Raw genomic sequence first — 14497 nt, 5'->3', positions numbered from 1 at the left:
GAAAATCGTGAAATATCACGAAAACCCAAAGTCTCCCCGTTCGACTACATCGCTTTTAGCCGTATATTCGGCTTGTAAAAAAAAACTAATTGATACAAAATGTAGCTCTTTCATCCCTCTTTCAGAATCCAAAAGGATTTTTTATAATTCTTTGAGATGTTTGAGATATCACGATTTTTGTGATACCCCCATTTCGACAAATTTTTCAGGCATTTCATTCGGCGTTGCCGATTGCCGTATATGTGCTTTTCGCCCCCTTTCCTGTCCACTCCTTCGCTTTTTCCCTGTTTCCTATGTATCAAGGCCTTGTATATCGATACAGATGGGACTTGATACATAGGAAACAATGGAAAAAGCGAAGGAGTGGGGGCGAAGTCACATATACGGCAATCGGCAACGCCGAATGAAATGCCTGAAAAATTTGTCGAAATGGGGGTATCACGAAAATCGTGATATCTCAAACATCTCAAAGAATTATAAAAAATCCTTTTGGATTCTGAAAGAGGGATGAAAGAGCTACATTTTGTATCAATTAGTTTTTTTTTACAAGCCGAATATACGGCTAAAAGCGATGTAGTCGAACGGGGAGACTTTGGGTTTTCGTGATATTTCACGATTTTCAACCGTGATTATCTCGTGAACGGGAAAAGATAAAAATCCGGACTTAATTCCGTTGGAATCGCCTTGCGATTCTGAACAGAATAGACCTAGTCCGGATTTTTAAAGTTCTTTTCCGGATTACGATCCGAAAAGTACCCCCACCATTTCGGTCCGGTTGAGTGGGAGATCGCTTGTTAAAGTGTTCTACCATATTGAAAGACAAATGAGAAGCAAAGAGGAAATCAGGAAAGGTAAAAAGTTACTTTTGAGCTGAATCATGTAACATTTTATTCTTGATTGTTGGTAGATAGGTGACATTATTTATTGCTTCCATGACAGCTTTTCTGAAAATTTGTCAGTTTGAACCGATCAGTGGGTTAGCATTTTGCTTGAATTAATTTATGGTTTGTAACACACATTCTTTGTTTAGAATTTACTCGAGATTGACATTATATTTTTTATAGAGATAAATGTGACAAATGCTTGTTTTTACATAAGAAAGTTTTTGTGAAAAATCTTTATCAGCTAATAAGAGAGATTTAGACTTTTTATGGAAACAGATTTATTAAAATCTGGAAATGTTCTTGGTTTATTTAAGTCCTTTTGGTTTGTAGGATTTCTTGGTCAGTTTGGTGTTTGAGCTGTTAATGGTGTTGTCTGGTGTGGATCTTGCAGTCATTTTCCATCTGAGAGATTCCCTGAAATGGAACTCGTGCAAACTTGCAGTTGGACATCATACTTCTACGTCTTATGGTTGTGTTGATGTAGTGTTGCACTAATGTGCAAGAGTCGATGCAGTCTGATGAATATCGAAAATTATTATTTCGGCTGCATTTTGTCGATCTGTCGTCTCTTGCTACCTGTACGCACGCTGAGGTAATGCTTGAATAGTTAAATTTAATTATCAACTTGAAACTAAATTTCTTTTCTCGTTTCAGTTCAATCGTTCGCCACCACTCTTCAGACTAGATCCATCGGTGAAACGGAGGAGAGGCTGCTGAGATTCAAGACTGATAAATCATTTAGATTAAGACAAATTACAAAAGCATATCTATTCTCCCTGTTCCCTAAGTAAATAGTGTGTCAGCTGTTAGTTACTCGTGTGAAAACTAGGAGTGTTCTTATCGAAAGGAAAGTTGCAGAGTCTTTTTCGCATAAAATGGCGGTGACCATTGGGGAATTTTTTTTGTATCTCGTGCAGAAACACTTCAGAGCTAGTAAAGTAATTTTGTTGATAAGTTTCCCTGCAATAATGCAACAGGTTTTATTAGTTGATGTTTAGGTCAGAGACAGAGATCCCTTTGCTTAACTGTTGCAGAAATTGAGAACATAACAAAGTCTGAGCTTCATGTATGCCTTATATGGCTGCCGTATCATTAATATGGTTTTGTTGCAGTCAGTTGGTGAAAGGTGTGATCGGGCGTCAAGTTGAGCTGCAGCTGTTGCATGCAGTTTATCAAGTTGGTGTTATCTGAATTCTGAAGTGTCACTGCAGGAAGACTTCTTGAATTGGTAATTATATTAATATTATTGGTTGTATTGGCAAGTCTTCTGTTTTTTTTTTTGTTTTTTTAAATGTTGTATTCAACTGACAAGTCTAAATTTATGTGATGTCGAAAATTACGAATCAAACTAGAAAAAAATTTCTCAATTAGTATTACCAAGTTTTTACAACATTGGAAGTAGTTTTACAGAATTATTTCCTGGTATCATTTTTTATTATTAATTTTAAATGAAGTAAATTTTATCATTGGTATCCTTTTTCACATTTCAAAATGTTAGTGGTTCATTAATGTTCTTTTGCTGTGTAGGAGTTGTGGTTGGTATGATGTTATGGTGTTGCTGTTTGGTGTAAAGTGGTTTTGCAGCCCCTTTCCAGTCGAGAGATGCTCTGAAATGTAGCTTGTGCAGACTTGCAGTTTAACATCACACTTAAATGTGTCATTTGCCTATGTTGGTGTTCATACAGTATATGCTGTGTTGAAAAGTTGGGTTAAATAGTCAATGTTGCCTGATGGCTGTCGGTCTTGTGTTATCGGCTGCATTTCGTCGATATGTCGTCTCTTGCTACCTGTACCGGCTTTGAGTGATGTTTCGTTCAGTTATTGACTATTAATTAAATCTATTCTTTTTTTCAGTTGAATCGTTTGCTGCCGTTCCATGGACTTGATCCATTGGTAACACTGACTGAGGAGAATTTGCTGAAATTCAAGACTCGTCAATAAATTATGTAGATGCTGTAGATAAATTACAAGTACATATCTGGGCTCCGTTCTTCAGTGGCCCAGTTTCCCTAAATAACCACTAAGGCACTAACCAACGCCCGCCGATGGCCACTCACTCGCTGCCACAACCAGGAGGAAGGGAGATGTCTGGTCGAACGGGGACTTGCGAGGCGCATGATTCGATGAAATCTGTTGGAGGGTCATGAGTCTAAGCCGGAAGCCTACTAATATGATGATGCATTGCTTTCATAATAACTGCTTCTTCGCTCTTTTTCCGGTTTCTCTTAACCACAGCCGGGTAATCCTCCCTGGTAGAGTCAGTCGGGCAGTGTCTCCCCCTGCTTGACTGGCTGCAGTTTTTACCGGACGGTTTGTTTAATAAATAAAACAAGTATAAAAAACCATATAATGTTTTCATTTTATAAATTGTTATTAATTAATTAAATATAAATAGGTAACAACTTGATTATTAACAAGCATATTTATGTAACTTTGTTTATTAAACAGACCGTCCGATACAAACTCTTAGTTAGTACTATTACTCAAAAACTGATTCTCTTGAATCAGCAGATTCGAGTGTTTATAGCGCCGTCAAGGTAGATATTTCTGAATGGTACCCGTCTTGTCAACTGCTAATAATTCGTGTTCTTGGTTTGACAGAAGCTGTGTTTTGTGTGTTGATCGTCTCCACCATGCACGCGGTATTCAAGACCAGCAACGTCTTGATCAAGAAGAAGAAAAGAACGGAGAAGCAAAGAACGACGATGTAACTACTAAATAGCGGGGTGGGTACCGCTAAATTCATTCTTAGTTGAATGTCGAATCGCTAATAGCATTGTTGGTTATGGTAGAACAGTTTTCCGCAGTTTTCCACACTGGTACGCTGTATGACGTCGAGCAATGCCAATAATGGAAGTGCTCTTTGAAGAACTGAGCGTCTAGATCTTCTTCAGTCAGATGAAGCTAACGGATTCGGAAATCGTCGAAGAAGCAGAGGACATCACAGCTGAAAACAAACGTGAGTCAAACTCCTGTGGTTAAGTTTTGCAGCTACTCTCAAAATATTTTGTCTTGTTTGCTCGTGTTGATTGAGACTGCTTTTAAATTATCTATCAGGGAAGCCCTAATAAGAGGTCCAAGAGAAATTTATTCGGGTCAACTGATACCATGCCACGTACTAAATCGTTAATGGTTTTCAGGTAAAAAATAACCATGGGAATATGGGGTCGCATAAATAGATGTCACTGGTGGAAAATAAGAAGGTGATATGGTATTTTTCTTTTCTACTGTCTGATTTTTAAAGATTTGGTGAGGAACATCCAATCTGTCGATCGCGGTCGCTAACCAATTGTTAGAAAAACAGCACCAATAATGGTAAGAAGGTGTGCTGTGAAGTGGCGTGATAATTTTAATCATGGACATTCAGGTTTCATTTCGTGATTTGTTAGGTCGAACTCGGATGTGCTTTATTCGAGATTTTAACACAAATTGCATTTTATACATAAAAAAATTTATCAGGAAGCTACAATGTTACAGCATTACCCGTACTATGGCTCGTCCCGGTTTGTATTGCTTTGTATAATCTTTAGTTGAACGCTAAGTATATTATTAGAGGCTAGCTAAGAGAATTTGGCTAGATCTTTACAAGATTAGTGAATGTGATTTTTTAAAGAAATTGTGCCTGTTGCACATCGATATTATTGGCCTTGATTCTTAAAGGTGGCTTGTTTAAACTTTCGACGGTTAAAGTTAAACTCTATTTAATAAAGAGATAATATAACATTTAGCTAATGATCTTGCATTCTTGACTAAATATTTTCAGGCAACTTTTGAAGTTTTTGTTGGCACTGATTTGCAGAGTGCTCGTGACCAACAGATAAAATGGCCCAATCCATATTGCAAATTTGCAAGCTGTCTTCCAAAACCATCCAAAACCAAGGAATTTCTATTTGCAAGGTAATTATTTCAACCAGCAATGTTTCTTTTAATTACTGTGGTAATAATTCAAGATGATGAAGTCTAATTAGGTAGAAAACCTTTCTGAAAAGTTTAGGAGCCATTGTTAATTTCAATTGGTGTAAAGTGAGTTTTAAGCCATAATCATTTGGTATTAATTTTTATATTGGTTGTTGTAGAACCATTCCAATCCCCAGCAACGTAAACCTGCAGAAGGAAAGGCACGTAAAACTTGTCATGCAGTGGTGTAGAGGTTGGGTGAGAACGGGATGTGTTACATAACCATTTGGTATTCATTTTGAATTTTGATATTGGTTGTTGTAGACCCACCCCCAGCAACGACAACCTGCTAAAGGAAAGGCACGTAAAACTTGTCAAAAAGAGGTTGGGTGAGAACGGGATGTGTTACTGTTACATAACCATTTTCATTTTGATATTCGTTGTTGTAGACCCATCCCCAGAAACTTCAACCTGCAAAAGGAAAGGGCAGTCCGCATGTCCTTCACATTCGAAGGTCACGGAGATCATCATTACATAAAACGTGCCATGCAGTGATGTAGAGGTTGGGTGAGAACGGGACGTGTTTCATCATTTTCAAGCAGCTACAATAGCCGCAAGGCTTAAGAGGTGAGGGTGATCAAAAAATCGTATAAAAGGAGAGAGAAAAGGCGAAGGTAAATCAGTCGAGGGAGCATCTCCGACACGGCAACAACTGCAGCGCTCTGTCTGTCAGTTCACATCCATAGGTAAATATTCTGTCTTTTACATAGAGTTTGTTATCAATCCTTCTTTTGATTATGTATGCTTGTTATTATGTAATATTTATGTTAAAATTTATAATTGTTTAGCAAACTATGGCGTAGTGCTGCTGTTGTGTGTTGAATCTTTGATGGCTGGGTCGACCACTGGTGTACCGATGTTTTCTTGGTATGGCGGATACCAAACCGCAACGCCGCCGCCTTACTACCCAAAAGCAACTTACGCAACGACCAGTTACTGCACCGAGGTCTTCCAAGTACTACACCACTAAAGCACCGGACTTGAATAGCACAACTTACGCTGCCCCGAGCCACTACACTGACGCCCTGAAGTATTACTCTGCCCCGAGTTACTACACCACCAAGGCGACGGAGGATGACTACGAATGCTGCCCCAATCCCCATCCTCCGAGGCTCATACACCGAGGCTCCTAAGTATAACTCTGTTCTCATCTACTTACTGCACCGATTTTCCTAAATACTACTCTGTTCCCAGCTGCTACACCGAGGCTCGCGCCGATTACTACACCGAAGCTTGAAAGTACTACTCTGCCCCGATCTACACAACCATAACTGACACGGCCAATTATTACGCTGTCCCGACTTGCTGCACAGAAGCTGCTCTTTCGTACTACGTTGAAAAGAAATACTACACTGATGCTCCAGTTCACTACACCACAGCCCCCAAGTACTACACCGGAGAAGCCGCCTACAACGTATGCTGCCTAGTTTACTACACCGAGGCTCCAAGTACTACATCACTAAGGCACCGGAATTCTGCACGTCTATGTATGCTACCCCTGCCTACTACGCCGAGGCCCCGCATTACTACAACACTGAAGCGCTCAAGTACTACACTACAACCTGCGTTTCCCCGAGCTACTACACCCACGTCCCTAAGTATTACTGTGCGTAAAAGGAATCTTCAAAAAAAAAGAAGTGCCCGAACTGCAGTGCCCTATCTGTCACCAACTGCTTTCCTCGTAACCGATTCGCAATTATGGGTAAATATTCTTATTTTTATATGAGTTTTGCATCAATTATATATTTTTTAATTTTTTAATATGCCTGTTAATATTTAATATTAATGTTTCAATTTATTTACTGTTTAGTGAACTATTGCGTCGTGCTCCTGTTGGGTGTTGTAGCTGTCGTTGATGGCTGGGTCGACTGCTGTTGCAGCGATGTCTCCTTGGTATGGCGGAAACCAAACCGTAACGCCGCCGCCTTCCTACTCAACTTACGCAACGACCAGTTCCTGCACCGATGTCTTCAAGTACTACACCACCAAACCACGGGAGTTTTATACCACAACTTACGCTGCCCCGAGCCACTACACTGATGCCCTGAAGTATTACTCTGCCCTGAGTTACTACACCATCTAGGCGACGGATGGCACCACATGACTACGTATACTGCCTATCCTACTACACCGAGGCTTCAAAGTATAACTCTGTTCTCAGCTACTTATTGCACCGATTTTCCTAAATACTATTCTGTTCCCAGCTGCTTTACCGAGGCTCCTGCTGATGTCTCCACCAAGACGGTCGAATACTACACTGAAGCGACAAAGTACTACTCTGCCCCGATCTACATAACCACAACTGAGGCGGCCAAGTATTACGCAGTCCCGACTTGCTACACCAAAGCTGCTCTTTCGTGCTGCGTCGAACAGAGATACTACACTGATGCTCCAGTCTACTACACCACGACCTACGCTACACCTAGCTACAACACCGCAGACCCCAAGTTCTACACCGAAGAAGGCGTCCATACACAACTACGTACGCTGCCTAGCTTACTACATCGAGGAATTTAAGTATTACTCCAAACTACTACCAAACTGAGGTTCATATGTATTACATCAGCAATTCTCCCCACCTTGTCACCACTATTTACGCTGCTCCGAGCTGTATACCGAAGTTCTGAAATATTTTTTGGATGTGTTGAAAGATTGTTGAAATACAAGATTGATTGATAAATCACAATTGCATGTCTATTTTCTCTTAAGTACCTTTCCTCCTGCTGATCATTGCATGATGTGAGAACACATTTTTGAGTGCTGTGTAAACTTACAAAAATAATCGATCTTGCAAAATACAACAATAAAAATTCAAACTCCTGTTTTACATTTCATAAACATATCAACATCTTTTTTTTCTATCATTAAAATTCAAGTCCAACAAACAATATTTTTCTAAAAATTCAAGTCCATTTTTCTAAAAATTCAAAGTCCACCACCTATTATGCTAAGTCCAGACTTTTGTTTTTGAAAAAAATTTTAAAAAAATTCCCCTTACACAAAGTTTTAAAAAAATTATCGCGAAAAAATTTAACTCGAATATTTCATTGTATGCAAAATTTATTTTTATAATATCCATACATCATATACATTTTTCCTGTGGCCCCCAGGGGGGGGGGGGCCTGTCGCTTTCTCTACCGCGATAATAACATGATGCAAGTTATATGCAAGTTATTATTTGTTTGGTGCAGAAAGCTTGTTTTATCTAGCAGTTCTCGACTGTTTCAAACCTGACATTGATCAGGTTGCCTCAGTCGTATACTGCATGATTGAATGAAAACTCAAAAGACAACAGATCAAACTATTTGAAGTCACAACACAAAATATCACTGGCAGAGCAATTTCATATGGCATGGATGAAAACGACAACACAAAATTTTTGAAGTCAGGAACCCAGATGGAACAGCTCAGCTACAACAGCACAGCAACTTCTGGATTACACTGCAATCGCATTCAGCATACAATGGTTCAATCTCTCTTTGTCACACCTTTCACCATTTGGCTGCAACAAGGTAACCACCAGCATGTGCTTTACCTGTTTAAGAAAAGAAAATTATTTTCGAGAAACACAACTGTGTACACATTATGACAAAAGAATACAAAGAGTGACAGAAAACTACGCAGTCCAACAGAAAAACTTTGATATCTGATTCAAAATTTCTATAGTTAACTAAATCTGTAGTACTTTTGCAAGACATTTGATCAAAATAATTACTTTTTACTGTTGAATGGGGTGAGACGTAAGCCAAAGAACAGGCAGCGAGACACACGAGGCACGCCATTTCGGAAATGTACAGGCACTTCCCAAGTCTGAGTTGAATGATTTGACAAATTGGTTTCTACGTGCCAAATCACCTGTAAATTTTCACATCAACATTTTACATTCAATACCATTAGGAAATTAACAATAAATACCTTTTAATTTTCATCGTGAGAAACGTCACAACCAACAACCCTTTTCTGCTGCGTCTTGGATCAAAATGGCCGCTAAACGTCCCTGAAGACACTCGCGCTACCTGGTGGACATCATACAGTTGGGGTGTCAGAGATGTCCAACAGATGTCATAGGCGTCGACGTTTTCATGTGATGGCGGATTGTTGTGTTGAGTGATTGTCAAAAGTTTTCCTATTTCTTCATGAAAATTACCGATGAATTCATCAGTAAATTCAAGTTTTTTTCTTTGAAACTTGTTTGTGATGTGATTTATTCCTTATGTGTGCTGGATCAAATTCAAAATTCCTCAATCTAACCTGTGGGAAGGAACGGGACAGGAAACAGTAGCATACAAATAGCCTAGCATCACTACCACAAACTCTATTAATATAATAAACCAGAAGATTACCCATGGCCTAGATGATATGATATTTTTCGTAGCTTTACCTATGAGAGAAAATACAATCTATCAAATCCTGCAATCAATCAATTTCCTGTCCCGTGATGCTAGGCTATTTGTATGCTACTGTTTCCTGTCCCGTTCCTACAGGTTAGATTGAGGAATTTTGAATTTGATCCAGCACACATAAGGAATAAATCACATCACAAACAAGTTTCAAAGAAAAAAACTTGAATTTACTGATGAATTCATCGGTAATTTTCATGAAGAAATAGGAAAACTTTTGACAATCACTCAACACAACAATCCGCCATCACATGAAAACGTCGACGCCTATGACATCTGTTGGACATCTCTGACACCCCAACTGTATGATGTCCACCAGGTAGCGCGAGTGTCTTCAGGGACGTTTAGCGGCCATTTTGATCCAAGACGCAGCAGAAAAGGGTTGTTGGTTGTGACGTTTCTCACGATGAAAATTAAAAGGTATTTATTGTTAATTTCCTAATGGTATTGAATGTAAAATGTTGATGTGAAAATTTACAGGTGATTTGGCACGTAGAAACCAATTTGTCAAATCATTCAACTCAGACTTGGGAAGTGCCTGTACATTTCCGAAATGGCGTGCCTCGTGTGTCTCGCTGCCTGTTCTTTGGCTTACGTCTCACCCCATTCAACAGTAAAAAGTAATTATTTTGATCAAATGTCTTGCAAAAGTACTACAGATTTAGTTAACTATAGAAATTTTGAATCAGATATCAAAGTTTTTCTGTTGGACTGCGTAGTTTTCTGTCACTCTTTGTATTCTTTTGTCATAATGTGTACACAGTTGTGTTTCTCGAAAATAATTTTCTTTTCTTAAACAGGTAAAGCACATGCTGGTGGTTACCTTGTTGCAGCCAAATGGTGAAAGGTGTGACAAAGAGAGATTGAACCATTGTATGCTGAATGCGATTGCAGTGTAATCCAGAAGTTGCTGTGCTGTTGTAGCTGAGCTGTTCCATCTGGGTTCCTGACTTCAAAAATTTTGTGTTGTCGTTTTCATCCATGCCATATGAAATTGCTCTGCCAGTGATATTTTGTGTTGTGACTTCAAATAGTTTGATCTGTTGTCTTTTGAGTTTTCATTCAATCATGCAGTATACGACTGAGGCAACCTGATCAATGTCAGGTTTGAAACAGTCGAGAACTGCTAGATAAAACAAGCTTTCTGCACCAAACAAATAATAACTTGCATATAACTTGCATCATGTTATTATCGCGGTAGAGAAAGCGACAGGCCCCCCCCCCCCCTGGGGGCCACAGGAAAAATGTATATGATGTATGGATATTATAAAAATAAATTTTGCATACAATGAAATATTCGAGTTAAATTTTTTCGCGATAATTTTTTTAAAACTTTGTGTAAGGGGAATTTTTTTAAAATTTTTTTCAAAAACAAAAGTCTGGACTTAGCATAATAGGTGGTGGACTTTGAATTTTTAGAAAAATGGACTTGAATTTTTAGAAAAATATTGTTTGTTGGACTTGAATTTTAATGATAGAAAAAAAAGATGTTGATATGTTTATGAAATGTAAAACAGGAGTTTGAATTTTTATTGTTGTATTTTGCAAGATCGATTATTTTTGTAAGTTTACACAGCACTCAAAAATGTGTTCTCACATCATGCAATGATCAGCAGGAGGAAAGGTACTTAAGAGAAAATAGACATGCAATTGTGATTTATCAATCAATCTTGTATTTCAACAATCTTTCAACACATCCAAAAAATATTTCAGAACTTCGGTATACAGCTCGGAGCAGCGTAAATAGTGGTGACAAGGTGGGGAGAATTGCTGATGTAATACATATGAACCTCAGTTTGGTAGTAGTTTGGAGTAATACTTAAATTCCTCGATGTAGTAAGCTAGGCAGCGTACGTAGTTGTGTATGGACGCCTTCTTCGGTGTAGAACTTGGGGTCTGCGGTGTTGTAGCTAGGTGTAGCGTAGGTCGTGGTGTAGTAGACTGGAGCATCAGTGTAGTATCTCTGTTCGACGCAGCACGAAAGAGCAGCTTTGGTGTAGCAAGTCGGGACTGCGTAATACTTGGCCGCCTCAGTTGTGGTTATGTAGATCGGGGCAGAGTAGTACTTTGTCGCTTCAGTGTAGTATTCGACCGTCTTGGTGGAGACATCAGCAGGAGCCTCGGTAAAGCAGCTGGGAACAGAATAGTATTTAGGAAAATCGGTGCAATAAGTAGCTGAGAACAGAGTTATACTTTGAAGCCTCGGTGTAGTAGGATAGGCAGTATACGTAGTCATGTGGTGCCATCCGTCGCCTAGATGGTGTAGTAACTCAGGGCAGAGTAATACTTCAGGGCATCAGTGTAGTGGCTCGGGGCAGCGTAAGTTGTGGTATAAAACTCCCGTGGTTTGGTGGTGTAGTACTTGAAGACATCGGTGCAGGAACTGGTCGTTGCGTAAGTTGAGTAGGAAGGCGGCGGCGTTACGGTTTGGTTTCCGCCATACCAAGGAGACATCGCTGCAACAGCAGTCGACCCAGCCATCAACGACAGCTACAACACCCAACAGGAGCACGACGCAATAGTTCACTAAACAGTAAATAAATTGAAACATTAATATTAAATATTAACAGGCATATTAAAAAATTAAAAAATATATAATTGATGCAAAACTCATATAAAAATAAGAATATTTACCCATAATTGCGAATCGGTTACGAGGAAAGCAGTTGGTGACAGATAGGGCACTGCAGTTCGGGCACTTCTTTTTTTTTGAAGATTCCTTTTACGCACAGTAATACTTAGGGACGTGGGTGTAGTAGCTCGGGGAAACGCAGGTTGTAGTGTAGTACTTGAGCGCTTCAGTGTTGTAGTAATGCGGGGCCTCGGCGTAGTAGGCAGGGGTAGCATACATAGACGTGCAGAATTCCGGTGCCTTAGTGATGTAGTACTTGGAGCCTCGGTGTAGTAAACTAGGCAGCATACGTTGTAGGCGGCTTCTCCGGTGTAGTACTTGGGGGCTGTGGTGTAGTGAACTGGAGCATCAGTGTAGTATTTCTTTTCAACGTAGTACGAAAGAGCAGCTTCTGTGCAGCAAGTCGGGACAGCGTAATAATTGGCCGTGTCAGTTATGGTTGTGTAGATCGGGGCAGAGTAGTACTTTCAAGCTTCGGTGTAGTAATCGGCGCGAGCCTCGGTGTAGCAGCTGGGAACAGAGTAGTATTTAGGAAAATCGGTGCAGTAAGTAGATGAGAACAGAGTTATACTTAGGAGCCTCGGTGTATGAGCCTCGGAGGATGGGGATTGGGGCAGCATTCGTAGTCATCCTCCGTCGCCTTGGTGGTGTAGTAACTCGGGGCAGAGTAATACTTCAGGGCGTCAGTGTAGTGGCTCGGGGCAGCGTAAGTTGTGCTATTCAAGTCCGGTGCTTTAGTGGTGTAGTACTTGGAAGACCTCGGTGCAGTAACTGGTCGTTGCGTAAGTTGCTTTTGGGTAGTAAGGCGGCGGCGTTGCGGTTTGGTATCCGCCATACCAAGAAAACATCGGTACACCAGTGGTCGACCCAGCCATCAAAGATTCAACACACAACAGCAGCACTACGCCATAGTTTGCTAAACAATTATAAATTTTAACATAAATATTACATAATAACAAGCATACATAATCAAAAGAAGGATTGATAACAAACTCTATGTAAAAGACAGAATATTTACCTATGGATGTGAACTGACAGACAGAGCGCTGCAGTTGTTGCCGTGTCGGAGATGCTCCCTCGACTGATTTACCTTCGCCTTTTCTCTCTCCTTTTATACGATTTTTTGATCACCCTCACCTCTTAAGCCTTGCGGCTATTGTAGCTGCTTGAAAATGATGAAACACGTCCCGTTCTCACCCAACCTCTACATCACTGCATGGCACGTTTTATGTAATGATGATCTCCGTGACCTTCGAATGTGAAGGACATGCGGACTGCCCTTTCCTTTTGCAGGTTGAAGTTTCTGGGGATGGGTCTACAACAACGAATATCAAAATGAAAATGGTTATGTAACAGTAACACATCCCGTTCTCACCCAACCTCTTTTTGACAAGTTTTACGTGCCTTTCCTTTAGCAGGTTGTCGTTGCTGGGGGTGGGTCTACAACAACCAATATCAAAATTCAAAATGAATACCAAATGGTTATGTAACACATCCCGTTCTCACCCAACCTCTACACCACTGCATGACAAGTTTTACGTGCCTTTCCTTCTGCAGGTTTACGTTGCTGGGGATTGGAATGGTTCTACAACAACCAATATAAAAATTAATACCAAATGATTATGGCTTAAAACTCACTTTACACCAATTGAAATTAACAATGGCTCCTAAACTTTTCAGAAAGGTTTTCTACCTAATTAGACTTCATCATCTTGAATTATTACCACAGTAATTAAAAGAAACATTGCTGGTTGAAATAATTACCTTGCAAATAGAAATTCCTTGGTTTTGGATGGTTTTGGAAGACAGCTTGCAAATTTGCAATATGGATTGGGCCATTTTATCTGTTGGTCACGAGCACTCTGCAAATCAGTGCCCACAAAAACTTCAAAAGTTGCCTGAAAATATTTAGTCAAGAATGCAAGATCATTAGCTAAATGTTATATTATCTCTTTATTAAATAGAGTTTAACTTTAACCGTCGAAAGTTTAAACAAGCCACCTTTAAGAATCAAGGCCAATAATATCGATGTGCAACAGGCACAATTTCTTTAAAAAATCACATTCACTAATCTTGTAAAGATCTAGCCAAATTCTCTTAGCTAGCCTCTAATAATATACTTAGCGTTCAACTAAAGATTATACAAAGCAATACAAACCGGGACGAGCCATAGTACGGGTAATGCTGTAACATTGTAGCTTCCTGATAAATTTTTTTATGTATAAAATGCAATTTGTGTTAAAATCTCGAATAAAGCACATCCGAGTTCGACCTAACAAATCACGAAATGAAACCTGAATGTCCATGATTAAAATTATCACGCCACTTCACAGCACACCTTCTTACCATTATTGGTGCTGTTTTTCTAACAATTGGTTAGCGACCGCGATCGACAGATTGGATGTTCCTCACCAAATCTTTAAAAATCAGACAGTAGAAAAGAAAAATACCATATCACCTTCTTATTTTCCACCAGTGACATCTATTTATGCGACCCCATATTCCCATGGTTATTTTTTACCTGAAAACCATTAACGATTTAGTACGTGGCATGGTATCAGTTGACCCGAATAAATTTCTCTTGGACCTCTTATTAGGGCTTCCCTGATAGATAATTTGTAAAT

General features: G+C 39.6%; 2 protein-coding genes and 5 long non-coding RNA genes across 12 annotated transcripts; 4 read left to right on the top strand and 3 right to left on the bottom strand.

Annotated features, from left to right (window-relative positions):
• Window positions 1–794: 794 nt before the first annotated feature.
• Window positions 795–3229, top strand: LOC124208940. 3 transcript variants are annotated; one of them, XR_006880719.1, is made up of 5 exons: window positions 795–851; window positions 908–1004; window positions 1215–1476; window positions 1539–2112; window positions 2739–3229. It is a non-coding gene; the product is annotated as an uncharacterized LOC124208940 (long non-coding RNA). The 3 variants fall into 3 exon arrangements; XR_006880721.1 differs by having other exon boundaries at window positions 2412–3229; XR_006880720.1 differs by lacking the exon at window positions 908–1004.
• A 128-nt stretch (window positions 3230–3357) lies between these two features.
• LOC124208818 lies at window positions 3358–4545 on the top strand. Of its 3 annotated transcripts, none has more exons than XR_006880611.1 (4): window positions 3358–3421; window positions 3486–3610; window positions 3692–4024; window positions 4129–4545. It is a non-coding gene; the product is annotated as an uncharacterized LOC124208818 (long non-coding RNA). The 3 variants fall into 3 exon arrangements; XR_006880612.1 differs by having other exon boundaries at window positions 3692–4199; window positions 4274–4545; XR_006880610.1 differs by having other exon boundaries at window positions 3692–4545.
• A 2142-nt stretch (window positions 4546–6687) lies between these two features.
• LOC124210093 lies at window positions 6688–7527 on the top strand. Its single transcript, XM_046608405.1, has 2 exons — window positions 6688–6984; window positions 7046–7527. The coding sequence occupies exons 1-2, from the start codon at window positions 6932–6934 to the stop codon at window positions 7356–7358; spliced, it is 366 nt and encodes a 121-aa protein (XP_046464361.1). The 5' UTR covers window positions 6688–6931; the 3' UTR covers window positions 7359–7527.
• A 699-nt stretch (window positions 7528–8226) lies between these two features.
• Window positions 8227–8786, bottom strand: LOC124208469. The gene is made up of 3 exons (XR_006880448.1): window positions 8757–8786; window positions 8557–8696; window positions 8227–8376 (listed from the first exon to the last, which is right to left on the bottom strand). It is a non-coding gene; the product is annotated as an uncharacterized LOC124208469 (long non-coding RNA).
• An 847-nt stretch (window positions 8787–9633) lies between these two features.
• On the top strand, window positions 9634–10206 carry LOC124208468. Its single transcript, XR_006880447.1, has 3 exons — window positions 9634–9661; window positions 9722–9861; window positions 10042–10206. It is a non-coding gene; the product is annotated as an uncharacterized LOC124208468 (long non-coding RNA).
• A 685-nt stretch (window positions 10207–10891) lies between these two features.
• LOC124208440 lies at window positions 10892–11731 on the bottom strand. Its single transcript, XM_046606154.1, has 2 exons — window positions 11435–11731; window positions 10892–11373 (listed from the first exon to the last, which is right to left on the bottom strand). The coding sequence occupies exons 1-2, from the start codon at window positions 11485–11487 to the stop codon at window positions 11061–11063; spliced, it is 366 nt and encodes a 121-aa protein (XP_046462110.1). The 5' UTR covers window positions 11488–11731; the 3' UTR covers window positions 10892–11060.
• Window positions 11732–13518: 1787 nt separating this feature from the next.
• LOC124209038 lies at window positions 13519–14486 on the bottom strand. Of its 2 annotated transcripts, none has more exons than XR_006880747.1 (3): window positions 14220–14483; window positions 13638–14145; window positions 13519–13575 (listed from the first exon to the last, which is right to left on the bottom strand). It is a non-coding gene; the product is annotated as an uncharacterized LOC124209038 (long non-coding RNA). The 2 variants fall into 2 exon arrangements; XR_006880748.1 differs by lacking the exon at window positions 13519–13575 and having other exon boundaries at window positions 13583–14145; window positions 14220–14290; window positions 14395–14486.
• Window positions 14487–14497: the final 11 nt, after the last annotated feature.

This window comes from Daphnia pulex, chromosome 12, assembly GCF_021134715.1.
Source record: "Daphnia pulex isolate KAP4 chromosome 12, ASM2113471v1".
In the NCBI taxonomy this organism is placed as follows: domain Eukaryota; kingdom Metazoa; phylum Arthropoda; class Branchiopoda; order Diplostraca; family Daphniidae; genus Daphnia; species Daphnia pulex.
This window is presented reverse-complemented; position numbering and strand designations above follow the sequence as displayed.